This window comes from Cariama cristata, unplaced genomic scaffold (assembly GCF_000690535.1).
Source record: "Cariama cristata isolate BGI_N322 unplaced genomic scaffold, ASM69053v1 scaffold27953, whole genome shotgun sequence".
Classification (NCBI taxonomy): Eukaryota; Metazoa; Chordata; class Aves; order Cariamiformes; family Cariamidae; genus Cariama; species Cariama cristata.
In genome coordinates, this window is record NW_009609385.1 from 41,688 (window position 1) to 55,721 (window position 14,034).

Consider the following 14,034-nt stretch of genomic DNA (forward strand, 5'->3'; position numbering starts at 1 on the left):
TAGTGTATCTTTCTGTAAGAGATCTTGTCCAGGGCAAAGCTTATGGGCCAGATCTCAGTTCTTCCCACTTACACGAAACATGCCTCAGATACATTACAAACCTTAGACAAGGAGCTGGCCTTTTGTTTTCCCAGTGAGCAATCAGCTAGAGAGACTTCTTAAACACTGAAGCATGAGGCTATCGAGATGCAGTGATTCAGCTGAGCCCGTTTCAGATCTGAGTTATTAAGTCTATACACAGACAGATGTGGGGAATATGCAAAAACATGTATTCCCTTCATGCACACCAAGCCAAACAGTCAGAACCATCTTCTCAGACCTCCAGGCAAAGAAGAGTGGCTAAGTGGAAGCCCTTCACTTGGTACACATTTTCTGTACATTGAACTGGTTTCTGTGCAAACAGGTTGTTGTGTACTAAGTGACAAGCAATGAAAACACAAGAATTATGAAACAGATCCTCCCAAATGGCCTGTTCTGCCCTCAAGCTATGGAAGGCTTCAAGAAAAACTAGGAAAAGTCAGTGCTCCTCTCGGAAGGATTACCAAGTACAACTGCTCATCAAAAGGTTGCAGTCACAGTAGCTCATAGAAAACACTGAAGGGCACTATGGGCACTGAAGGGAAAAATGATCGGCCAGGTAAATGTCAGTGGCCAAAGTCAGCATGCCTACCAGTGCTGCTGTGCTGCTATGGCTGGATGCAGAGGCAGCAATAAATTCCTCCAAACTGCTGAATAGAATTTGTGTACTTCCTCAGTCGTTGTCTTGCCTCAAATTTCTTGCCTATATTAGCAGAGAAAATGGTTCATTCTGACGTTACCATGGTATCCTAGAGATTTCGTATCCCTTTATTCCCCTCCCTTTTCATTTTGTAGGCTGAGGGAATCTGGGCCTGGTTAGAGATAAATTAGTCTATTTTAAAACATCCAGAGTTAGCGTAAAAGTTGTCCAAACTTCAACAAGGTCTCTTTTTTACTTTTTCTTAAAACCTTGATTTAAGTTAATTTCTATATTATTTCATCTTATATATTCAAAATCTAATAAAAATGAGTAATCAATCTAATCAGTTTGGTCTTTCCTACCATTTCAGATATGAACTTCCTATGCCCCATTTTGGGGAATATGTATATTTTATAGTACAGATGAAAAATCAGTATAAATAGCCAAATTTCAATAAATAAAGAAATTAGAGCAAAGATTACTAATCTCAGCAAGCAAATAAAATGCTCTTTTTGGAAACCTCAGGAGCTTCAGTTTCAGCCCACTCTCATGCCCTGCAACCGCATCACTCTTTCAGATTCAGTAGGGTATAAAGTACAAGACCAAATACTTAATCTCCTTATTTGTGAAGGCCCCAGCTCAGTAAAGGTCTTACGTGTGTTTATTCATGATATTATTAATGAACGTGGGTTCTCACAGAAATCTCACTCATAATTTGGGAGAATTAAAGTGTATTTGTCAAGCTAAGCATGGAATGAAATTTCTAACTAAGGAAGAAGAGTTTAAGAAACTGAGATCCTAAAATTAGCCCTTGCTCATTCAGATAATCTATTTGATTATAGTGACAAGCATATTAAATCTGGTATGGAATTGTAAAGGGTCTTGCAAAGCTTGTGCTCAGTTTTTGTTAAATTGTGCTTCAGAGGGCATTCCCAAATGTACACAGGAAAGAATTATCCCTTTCTCTGCCGTTGCAATGCTCTGCTGATAAAAGTTTGGGGGTTTTTAATAGGGGAAATTTAGGTTTTCTTATTTTTTGTTTGGCTTGACCTAATTTCTGACCTCTTCTTAATCTTGTTAGACTCCATCTTTTGCTTTCTTGTAACTTTTTTCCATTGTAGAGAAGACTGGAAGCCTCTGCTGAATAAAGGACCAACTCTGGTGAAGCAATGTCTGTTTTGAGCCTCAACTTACAGTGCTCTGACCCTTCTGAGATAACCAACAGGGCTTAATTCGTCTCTGATGTAGTATCTTCTCTGGCGATTGGTGCACGAAGGAAACACACTGTGCACTTTAAGAGGCCTGAATTATCAAAGTTCTCAGACAGCTGATGTGCAGCACAGAAAGCAACATGTCTCGGTCCTGGCATTTTGGGAAGATGCTTAATACATGAGTCTAGCATTACGAGGGCTCTGCTATTAGAATTTTTATGCCCTTTGCCAGACTTGGATCCTCTGCCTATGAGTTCAACTGCAGTTATATAGGTATCCCAGCAGGCAAGCAGACATTTCTGTCTCAGCAGTACAATATTTCATCTGGAGGATTCATAGGCTTGGGAGAGGAGGATCTGTTTGTTTGGTTGGGTTTTTTAAGTCAGGCAAATAATGCATTAATATCAGTTTTCTAGTCCCTTCTAATGCCTGTTTCCATTTACGTGCTGTAAACTTACTCCTTTAGGTTTTGCAGTGATGTGTTGCTGTGCGTGGACACAAGCGCCATCACTGGTCCAGAACTGCTTTGACTGCCATTCCATGCCATTGACACTGTTAATAAGACAATTAACAAACAGAGGGAGCTGCAAAATCATTCATGTCATTACTGCCATTGCATGTTCTTCAAAATATATTTCATGGATATGATCCTTAAGAAGGGGAGGTTGACAAGGAAAGCCTAGGTGTTGTAGTGCCATGTATGGCTTGATGCAGAGTTGCTGCTATAAACAGGTTCAAAATCTGTCTGATTCAAAAGTGTACCTGCAAAGCTTATCTTTGCTCCAGGGGAAATTTGACATTAGTTACCAAGTTTTACAGGACATTGGCAGAACTGTGTGGAGAAGCTAACTTATTGCTTGTCAACCTTTTATATGCCCAGGCAATATTAATAATTTAATTTTTAATAGGTTTTAGAATACACTTTTAATTTTTAATACATTTTCTAACAACATAACTTGCCTGTTTAGCCACTATGCACTATAGATATGAAACTGTTCTATTTTTAAAAGTTATATGCTTTTACTTAGACCTTGTTTATTTTCCCTTTAAGAACAAAAAAACCCCAAACTGATGTTGAGTTCTTGAAATATGTGCTTAACTCCAGTTTCCCTGTATGAAAAACTAGCACAAAATGTTCTTCTCTATATTTCCTGCTTACAGTGTAAATGAAACTGAACCTTCTTTTGAAGCATCCAGAAGGTATTATTTCTGTTTTTAGTGTATTATAATACACTTATTTATTTCTTCAGAATTTCCTCAAACCTTTGTCTTTGTATCGTTTGTCCATCTCTGTGTTTTCATACTATGTCGATAATCATTTACCATAGGATTAACCGACAGATCATGTTAAATCCAGTGGATCCCAGTCTTCTCCAGCCATTGTACCACTACCTCAGTCTTGTCTGAAAGATCTTCAGTGCCCCCAGCTCCTATTTGACATCACTGGGAGTTTAGTGTGCTCCATATCTTGCAAGATAGGGCCTCTAGATATAAGACATCATGACGTGTACCCTCCCATGTGTTTGCCTGTTTTCTGATCAGCACTGGGTTTTGTGTTGCTTGTAACCCAGCTGGATGGCTGTGTGATGGGGCAGGGCTGAAGTCAAGCAGTGCCTCCACCCCTGGCTTCAGGGAAGAGGCCTGCAGATTTAAATGAAGGACAAGCTAAACTATAAACATGTCATAAATGACAGAGAAGTAGTGGCACGCATAGCTGTGGTTGGGAGCCACACCATGATCTGCTACCTGATAATCCTGAGGACGTATTTCATACTAGTGCATACTGAACTGCTAAAACTCCTAAAACTTTTGGGATACTACTGGCTGTTTCTAACCAGCTATTTCTCATATCCTAGCACCCTCTCTCTCAATAGCAAATCCTAGATTTATTACGTACAAACATTATGTACTCACATTACGTACAAAGCTATATGAAATGTTTGGTTGGAAGCACTACCACCAAAGAGACTGAGAAGGTAGATAAGTGTTCAGATCCACACCTCCTTCCTCACACATCTTGGGCATTTCAGAAAAATGTCTGAAATTACATGATCTTTTTTGCCGCTGTACACAGGCAAAACAGCCAGAAGTAAAGAACATTCATGCCCCTATTGCACACATGTCATTAGGTATTTAGACACATTTAAAGTATGTCTAATAAATACTTAGGAGACTGTAGTGATTCCTTCCCAGTCTGTATTAAACTGCCCTACCCTCTTTTCCAATATCATGTCAATCCGCTGAGGATCTAACAGACTTAAAGGAAAAAAACATTCACTGAGAAAAAAGTATTTCATGTGTAAGGCCACGTAAAATAATATAAAACTTCAGAAAGCAGCAAGGCAAGTGTACTGATGCTGTTTGAACAGTGCCTTTTCACTACCTGTTTTGACATTAGAGAAAAAAATACCAAATAACTATCCTTGTGAGAATGTAATAATTTTGATTCTTTATAATTTGCCTTTGGATTGAAATTGCGGTTACTAGATTGAGGTAGATACCATGCATTTAAGTAGAATAGAATACAACCTGGAGTGTAGATTTTGCCATCAGGGGAGAGAGTGGGTGCTGTTTTAACAAAAGCATCTAATTTAAAATTCTTCCCTTCACTTTTGTAACAGTTGCTTGCCTATGTGTTTCCCTGTATTTTTATGAATGCACATTCATAAAATTAATTTCTAAAAAATTGATTCTCAGACATTTAATAATGTGGGTGCTTTGCTTTTTACTAATGCTCTTTATCTGACTACAGTAGAAACAGATACTCAGTGGCTTACGCAGCTCAGAAGCCGTGGCTGCTGAATGCAACCGTGGAAGAGAACATTATCTTTGGGAGCCCATTTAATAAACAGAGGTAAATATCAACCCCCTTCCAAAAACACCTGGCAGCTTCTTTTAAACATGTTTTTGGCTTCTCCTTCTGGAGGAAGTTTATAAATTCTGAAAAATATCAATGTGCATTAACTAACCTGACTTTAGCCATCTCGAAGGAAGGTTTCTGTTTTAAATTAGTCTTTCAAAGCTCCCTCTCTAACCAGAGTGCATGTCTAAGATGCTTGTGAGAAATCACACAGTGGCAGTGGCTCTCCATGGAATACAGTGGAAGCCATATGTGTATTTTTCAAGCAGCTAAAGTTAGGTGAGATCTCCGTCTTTGGAGACTACTGACATATTTTTGTTTTGTTTAATGGAGCCTGAGTTGCCAGAGGACTCTGGAAATAAGGATTCTAGGCATGTTTCCACTGAGTTTATGTGCTAATCCTGCTGTGATCAAGTTACTGGAGCAGCCACGTTACAAAAACACTGCACGTATGAAGATGGGGTGCCTCAAGGAAATAACCTTAATTCTTCCTTTATAAGTACAGGAGAAGGGAATGTGAAAGCTGAGTTGCACAGCTTCTGTTGTGCCTATCCAGCACTTGTTTCTTGTGCCCTTCTAAAAGGTCAGCTAATAAATGCAGTGGAAAAAGTGACTTGACTTAAGGAAAACAAATTGCTGATGTTTTCAAAGGCAACGATCTCTTTGTTTTAAGTTATTAAAAATACATCCCATTCATCTCAATGTGTGCTTTGTTAAGATGTATGACTCCATTCCCACTTAATAAAATTTAGCAGTGACTAAATATCTCAAAATCCAGATAAGCATCTAAAATTTCAGGGACCATATTCTTCAGCTAGGGGCAAGGCTGAATTACACCACTCAAATAGTCTGATCCCAGCTGCTTATTAGCAGATCATCTGCAACACCTCACAGACCTAGAAATCTCACGACAAATTTCAAGGTTTTGCAAGTGGTTTCCTGGTTCTGGCAAGATCAGAAGCACTGTAAGGATCCTTTGTCCTGTAATATCACACTGAAGTAAAAGAAGAGGCACCTAAAGGGGGAAAAATAATAACTCGTTGGAAAATGGCTTCAAATACTCCAGAGTCCAGCAAAACCGCTCCGTGTACTCAATAATTTACGTAATTGAAGCTTTAAAAAGTAGGCTTGCCAATGAAGATCTCTAATAAATATTTTTACAATGCTTAGTTTACAACACTCCATTATTAGTTGCTGAAGAATCATTTTGCCCTACTTATTTTTGCAATTATTCAGTCATCACTGAGCGATAATAACTTGGCAGTGAATTCGAGCTGGAGGTTTTTGTGTTAGCAAAAGTGGCTGGTTAAATAATTGCAATGACCATATTGTTTTTACAGGTACAAAGCTGTTACAGATGCATGCTCTCTGCAGCCTGACATTGACTTACTACCATTTGGTGATCAGACAGAAATTGGAGAAAGGGTAAATAATACGAATGCTTTTATGTCTGCTTAGCTTATGTATTAAGAAGGTGCTCTCTGACGTCACTCAGACAGGTCTAGTCTGTATTGAGCTGCCAGCCTGGTAAATAATTATAATTCACCAGGGGTTACTGGAAAAAAAGTTGAAAACTTTTTCCTTCTTCAGCTGTTTCTCAAATGAAATTTTTTGATCAGTCTCCTATATTTTGCTTGCAGAATTTGACGCTAGTATTGGTTGCATTTTTCAATCTAAACAGCCTACTGTGCTTAGAGAAGCTCTTCATAAATTACACTTAGCCATGATTAGTTGCTGAATAATAATTTTTCTTCTGATATTATATGAGGATTATGCTTGTTTATCAACAGGATCAGCATTTTAATGAAGCTTTTTATTTTTATTGGAACTCTATAGAATTGTAAAAAATCACATTTCCAAAGTCCTATCATAATGTTTATTCAAAGAGGCATATTTCTCATCCATTATACTCATTAGGGGATTAATTTAAGTGGTGGCCAACGACAGAGGATCTGTGTAGCTCGAGCACTCTATCAGAACACCAATATTGTCTTCTTGGTAAGTTTCTTCTTTTTCACATGGGGCATGGAAAGTTATTAATAAAACTGTCATTCCTTATATTTAGCTTTAGAAAAAATTGTTAGATTTAGAAAACTATAGGGACATGTATTCAGCTCCAAATCCAAATTACAGAGATAAACATATTGGAAGACTGATGAAGGTGGGATTTACTACAGAGATTAACACTGGAAGAGTAGAACAGATTGTCTAACTTCTGCTCGCTTTCAGTGGTGACCTACTATCAACATAGTCCCACTGAAATCAGCAGGAGTTCTGATAAGGAAAAGCACCATAATGCAACTACTTATGAGCAATGAACAGACTGAGGGATCAGCACTCTCCTGCAGAGTGCTGTGGATTTGGACAAACTTTCTCTCCTCTATTACTAATTTCAAGGCATGTCAGGAATTTCAGGATGCTACTGCACATGAAGGAGCTGTTTGAGCCTCTTCAAAATTAACCAGGGACTTCTGTTCTTAGAGAAAAAGTGTTTGCACATTAATATCCTTATCTGAATGTTGTCTTGTTGCTAGCCACACTCACTCAAAGTGAAGATCAAGCACATCTACAGTTTAGTTTGGAGGAAATTAGAACGGTTTCTAACTCTACTTTAACTTTCCTGTGCCAGTTTCCCATCAAAATTAGTCCCAATTTTGGCTCTGGATCCTGGCATTTCAAATTTGGATGGGAAATTTCAGTTCTGGTGTTCCTGATCAGGATTACTGCACACTGTCAGTGTGGCACCAGCACTGCACACATCTACACACAAAAAATTAGCTGACTCCATTGGTATGAACTGAAGAGCAAAGGATTCTAGCTCACTGATTTGTAGTGCTGCCCTCTGACTAGGTCTTAGTCATTAGAGAGAGATGAAACATTAGTAATGGCAGATGCTTTCTATTTTTAAAAGAACTCTTGAAAGAAATAAAATTAATTTTTGTATCCTATTCTAGTATTTTTTAATTTGATTTGATTGCAGGATGATCCATTCTCTGCGCTGGACATTCACTTAAGTGATCATTTGATGCAGGAAGGGATTTTGAAGTTTCTACAAGAAGACAAGAGGACTCTGGTTCTGGTGACACATAAGTTACAGTATCTACCACATGCTGACTGGGTAAGAGAAGAAATACCTTGATGCAGATTCGCTAATGATGAACATACACTTGAAGTTAGCACCATAAAGCTTAATGAGATCACTACTTCTCTCTGTAATAGAATCCCTCCTTCTCAATTCCATATGTCCTGTGGCTAACTGCCACTTTACATAATACAGATTTTATAGCAGAAGGAACCATTTTATTTTTACATTATTTGTGTAGGGGTTTTTTTGATTGAAAACCACCAAAGAATTATGACTTAATTGCAAATATGACTATTACTTATTATGTCTTGTCCATGCTTTTTACAAGTACAGGTAAGCATGGCTTATAGAAGTTTCAGTTGATGAGCTGTGTCAGTAAATTTAAGAAGTTAACGGTCTCAAGTTGTGCCAGGGGAGGTTCAGGTTGTATATTAGCAAGAACTTCTTCACTGTAAGAGTCATTAGGCATTGGAATGGGCTCCCCAGGGAGGTGGTGGACTCACCATCCCTGGAGGTGTTCAAAAAACATTTAGATGTGGCACTTCAAGACATGGTTTAGTGGGCATGGTGGCATTGGGTATACGGTTGGACTTGATGATCTTTGAGGTCTCTTCCAACCATAATGATTCTATGATTCTATTCTATAAGTTATTAATAAAATGTTGAATAAAATGAACACAGAAATTTGCATAAGTGTAATGTCACCCATACTAAGACATGTTTTGCAAGATCCAGGTCAGTGATTATGGTATCTATGTTGATGAGTAGACCTATTGGATGCTTTCTCCCCTAGATCATAGCAATGAAGGATGGAATGGTGCTTAGAGAAGGGACACTAAAGGATATCCAAAACAAGGATATTGAGCTATATGAGCACTGGAAAACTTTGATGAATCGCCAAGATCAAGAATTGGAAAAGGTAAATGGGAGCATTTGGGCAAGGATGACCTTTCTGAAAAGAAATATTTTTGAATTAATTTCTAGAAAAAACAAACCATGTCAGAACATTAGGGAAAAAATGCATCAACTATAAGGAGCTTTAAGGACTGGAATAGATTGTCTAGGAAGCGTGCGGTATATCTGTTGTGGGTGGTTTGTAAGGAGACATTATGCAAACATCCTTTTGAAATGTGGTGCACAGCTGATCCTTTGCTGAGGCAAGGGGTGGACTAAGGGATTTTCTAAAGTATGTCTTTTTATTCCATTATTGCCGTGAGCATTTAGGATTCTCTAAAGACTCTTTTTGAAGTTTTTATTATTCCAGAAGAGAGGGAATGAAAGAACGGAAGAAAGTGAGAGGGAAGGAAGTGGGCAAAGCAGGATTTTCTGAAAGATAAATCTTAAAATACTGTGCTTTTGCATTCTGTGAGCTAAATGATCCAAATAAAGTCTCTCTGAAGCTACTGTTGGTGCTACCACAGTGGCAGACAGCTAAGCTCTCAAAGTAATAAACAAATTTCCTTATTATAGGATATGGAAGCTGACCAGACTACTCTTGAGAGAAAAACCCTTAGAAGGGCCATGTACCCCAGAGAATCCAAATCACAACTGGAAGATGAAGATGAAGGTATGTTTTATCATTTCACTTTACTCTATTACCATGTTTCATTGCCTTTCCACTTCAATAGCTTGCAGTTCTTAGCAATGAAGTATGAAGATGTTGATCATACTTGGTAATAACAGTGGAAAGTCCAATACTTCGACCTGTTTACAATATGACTTGTTTAAGGGATTCTTCATAGATTTCTCTAAACATTGTGCAGGCATAACGCTGTACCAAAGCAAGTTAATTTCTTTGCTAACTCCTACTGACTGGACGTATTGAGGGGTGAGATAGAAGTAAAACAACCATAAGAATTGCAATTAAAGCAAATTGAGGTAGCTCTGCCTAGTCATTGGGACAATAGTGTTAGATCAGGTGTAGCCCTGTCCCTCATGAGATATCTGTGAATCGTCTGTTCTGGGCTTTTGAAATAACACCATGTGATCATACTTGTAGTTATTTTCAATTCCTTTTTGTATGTGGAGTTAACCTGCTTTTTTTCTAGCTGAGACTATCTATGGGAAAAGCTTTAGGCTTTGTTCTCAAGCTTAGCTTCTTGTTCCCCCCAGGTCTTGATGCTTTTAGAGGTACAGATTCAGATTCACATCACTTTTAAAGTGGGGCCAGGGGCAGAATGGTTAGATATTGGCAGCTGGCAACAAGACCCATCAAGAACATCCCTAGGATGCTAGGCCTAAAGGGAGTAGTCAGCCCTGGCAAGCAGTAAGGTTGTGCCAGGGAAGAGAAGAGGTGGACTGCAGACTTCACCTTAACTCAACAGGAGCACTACTTGCAGGGATTAACATGGCAATGTTGGCTGGAATGATTGCAGAATGCACACTGGCTATTAACAGGCTCTGTATTGCTGCCTTGTGTTTCATCTGGCAACGCTCATGGTGGATTGTCATCTTAAGTTATAGGTCTGTAGGTCCTGGATTTCTCCATTTTGAAGAGATTCCCCATCACTGTACAATAGGCAGAGCTGGACCCCAAAGCCCCTGAGATGGAAATAACTATGTTGGCTTCGTACTTCTGTGACAGAGCTGAGCAGAACACCTCTTACTATGTGCAGTCATCAGCACACTTTATCAATTAAATCCTTGGAGGAGTTTAAATTGACATCATTCCCAAACTCCTTCTTTTGGTCTGTGCAAGAAGGCCTTTCCAAAAACCTGTATCTTCTTTGTAGGTTAAGATACCAAACGTAGGGGTAAAAGGACGTGTCTGTGTAGTCCACAGAATGCCTGCAAAAAGCAGACATCATTCAAATCAAAAAACACATATCAGTAACTTCAGGGCAGAAGGTCATCCATACTTATTATGTGACCTAGGGAATGTACACAAAATCTCTGTGTCCCAAAAAGTGTAGAATTTCAACTTTCTAGAAATCACTTACTAATTAGTTTTTAATGTTCAAAATCAGAAATGAGTGGAAATGCTGTTAGTTCAGGTCTGTCAAGAGCAGGTCAACCTTTCTCTTCCCCCAGTGCAGCCTACAAGGCTGTGAAATGTATGTTCTTATTACCTGGGAAAAAAAAAATTAAATGTCATGTTTATGCATCTATGAAATATATATTTCCCATATCAGAATTTTTCCACCAGTTGTATATCAGTATAATGTGAACAATTATCACTCTTTCATAGACAAAACTTTAGTACTCTTGAATGAAGGGAAAATTGAGCTCTTTCATGCATCAGATGACAGAGCCTCTGGATGGAAAGCTTTGAAGAGCTTTCTGGGATCTTCCATGTGACCCAAAGTGCTCTGCTGACTGTATAATAAAAGCAGCTGAACAGGTTGGGAAAGGTCTAGTCTCTACTATAAATAGTCAGTACTGAAGACTTGATTTACAAAAATAATTTATTATCAAAACTGTAACAAGACAAGAATTGATGGTCTATAGAGTTGCTTGAAGAGCACAGGGAAAGTCTTATGAAAATATGTCTGAAGTGTTTGCTGTTTTTAAATGACAAATTGAATTTTGCCATTAAAATTCAAAACAAAAAGTAGTCAACCAAATCCAGTAAAACTGGTATAATTCTTAGTACTGAATCCAAGCTAACTTGATCAAATGTTTGAGTCACAGAGGAAGAAGAGGAAGAAGATGAAGAGGATAATATGTCAACTGTCTTGAGGCTCAGGACAAAGATGCCGTGGAAAACCTGCTGGAGATATCTAACCTCTGGAGGATTTTTCTTGCTCTTTCTGATGATTTTCTCAAAGTTGTTGAAACACTCAGTTATAGTGGCCATAGATTACTGGCTTGCTACGTGGACATCCATGGACAATGCAAATGAAGTCAGGAACGTTGATGATGTTAAGAGCACAAATAAGGTGGGCCATATCTTGGTGCTTGACAGGGGAGAAAAAAAACATGTTCTAAAGTAATTATTTGCTGTTCGTCTAGAAGCCAGTTAGATTGGAATGACAGATAGATATAGTAAGGTTGATTATTATATCGGGTGGATGAATTGTTCATGCTAAAACATAAGACAATTCAAATTTTATCAGTGTTTTCAAACATGCAAAACTGACACAGAGGCATGTTTGAGGTTAGAAAAATGATTGACCTTTCAAAGGAATGAATCTCATACTAAATTTTTCCATCTGGATTTTTTAACACCTAAGTCAATGACGCCATTTGCCTAAGTACTGGCAGTCCAGTAATGTCCCGCCAGAAAAAAAAGTCTTCAAATGTACTACTTACTTAAATACAATCTGCTTATAGCTGTAAATTTGACTCATATACAAATATCTCACTGGAATCCACTTAGTAAACTTTCAGAAGGCTTAAATGTGTTATAGCCCTAGCAGATTAGTTTAGGATTTGCTCCGGGAATTTTAGTGGTGCTTTAACTTAATAAAGTGGACCTTTCCAACATCTCTCAAATGCCTTAATTCTTGAGAGGTTCTACTTTGGTTGTCTGAGTTTCTTGGCTAACAATTTGCATACTTTTGTATTCGTCCAGTTAGTCTGTCTTCACAGTTCTAAGTACTACCACTGCAAGGTCTTGAAGGGTACTCATCAGTAGGTTGAGGGATCTTGGAACTCCCAGACCTTCTATTTATGTGAACTTAGTGAACAGCAGTTCTGTCATAATTCTTTTCTTTCCCAAAGATTATATCAATATAATTATGTAATATAAGTGATGTGACATACTAGCTGATTGGTACCAGGTACCTTGGGAACTTCCTAGTAGAAAAGAGAAATCGGTGTTTATTTCTAGGATTGATGTATTTGTCATTTTATTAGACTTACCATGTAGCTGTCTTCAGCATCCTCTCTGGAGCAGGGATTGTCCTTTGCCTCATCACATCCCTGACTGTGGAGTGGATGGGCCTCACAGCAGCCAAGAACCTACACCATAATCTCCTCAACAAGATCATCCTTGGACCAATCAGGTACAGTGAAAACAACATTTCTCCTGAAAATCTACATGGTGAAAACCTGCCCTCTTTGTAACTGGGAGGGTACTCCTGTGAAAAGCTCTTGCATTTGCCCTGTTTCCTTCAAGGCCTCAGAAAGTGAAAATAACTAGTGAGGTAGTCAGGGGAAAAAAATTCCATGTGAGGACATGTGAAATTCTGCCCCCTTTTTTATTTGGCTGAAATGTGTCAGATAGCTGGCACCCACTTCAAGGCTGGGGTGCCAAGGACAGCTTTGAGTGCAGTTCTAGTTCCCAGGAGCCCAGCTCCAGCTCTGAGCAATGGGCATGGTGTCAAACGATGTGGACACGAGGCTGCTTCTGATGGCCGGGGACAGGTTCTGTGCGTGACAACCACAGTCTCTCACAGTCAGCAGGATGGCCAAAAGGAAGCCTGTATAACAAATACAGGTATCACAGTGCTTTCATGACACAACTGAGCCCTGGTGCCCTGTACTATGCAGGAGGCTGAGTAGCATCAAGGGACAGGCTGTGATCTTTGGAAGTGATCTTAAATCTTGGGAGGGTGTGGATGAAAGAGCAGGAGGCAAGACGGTAGGTTTTTGGAAGAGGAGACTTAAAAGTTTTGGGGAGGGGAAATGCCAAGAGAAGCATTTACATAGTCAGGATGCAGACATTATGATCTGTTATGTTATTTGTATTTACTGCTTGGTTTTAGAAAATGGCTGGACACAGCTCTGTGTTCTGTCTGACTGGGCTTTGTATCCACAACTGGAATTCCTTTTCAGGTAACTTTTTGTTTTTAATTTGTTCAACAGGTTCTTTGATATGACTCCCTTGGGGCTAATTCTAAATCGCTTCTCTGCTGATACGAATATCATTGATCAGGTAGATGTGTCAATATATTCTGTTTTATTGCATTTTGGCTTTGTAAATTTTCACTTAGCTACTGAATAAGGTGATGTATTAAAATATTCAGTAGAGAAAGGCATAGCAAAAACAGGCTCTGGGAATGATAATAGACAAACTCAAAATAGAAAGTACACATATTTGTAGTAATGAGGGCAGGTAACCATTAGAAAAAACATGGCGGGAGATGGTGGCTCTTAATTTCTTCATATGCAGACTGGTTGCTTCTGTTGAAAGATCTGGATTAGCAAAACACCAGATTTGGGGCTCAAAACAGGAAATGGAGTAGAATATAATAACTTTAACTATATGGGAGCACAG

At 38.7% G+C, this 14,034-nt stretch overlaps 1 protein-coding gene across 1 annotated transcript in view; it reads left to right on the plus strand.

The window, feature by feature from the left end:
• The window catches only part of ABCC9 (ATP-binding cassette, sub-family C (CFTR/MRP), member 9), a 74,354-nt gene that overhangs the window by 39,609 nt on the left and 20,711 nt on the right, over positions 1-14,034 (plus strand). Inside the window, exons 18-27 of the mRNA XM_009697531.1 lie at positions 3,091-3,129; positions 4,682-4,783; positions 6,130-6,214; positions 6,707-6,787; positions 7,770-7,907; positions 8,668-8,793; positions 9,345-9,441; positions 11,505-11,734; positions 12,672-12,820; positions 13,623-13,692. Of these exons, the coding sequence (XP_009695833.1) occupies positions 3,091-3,129; positions 4,682-4,783; positions 6,130-6,214; positions 6,707-6,787; positions 7,770-7,907; positions 8,668-8,793; positions 9,345-9,441; positions 11,505-11,734; positions 12,672-12,820; positions 13,623-13,692 (1,117 nt within the window). The remainder of the gene's footprint in view (positions 1-3,090; positions 3,130-4,681; positions 4,784-6,129; positions 6,215-6,706; positions 6,788-7,769; positions 7,908-8,667; positions 8,794-9,344; positions 9,442-11,504; positions 11,735-12,671; positions 12,821-13,622; positions 13,693-14,034) is intronic.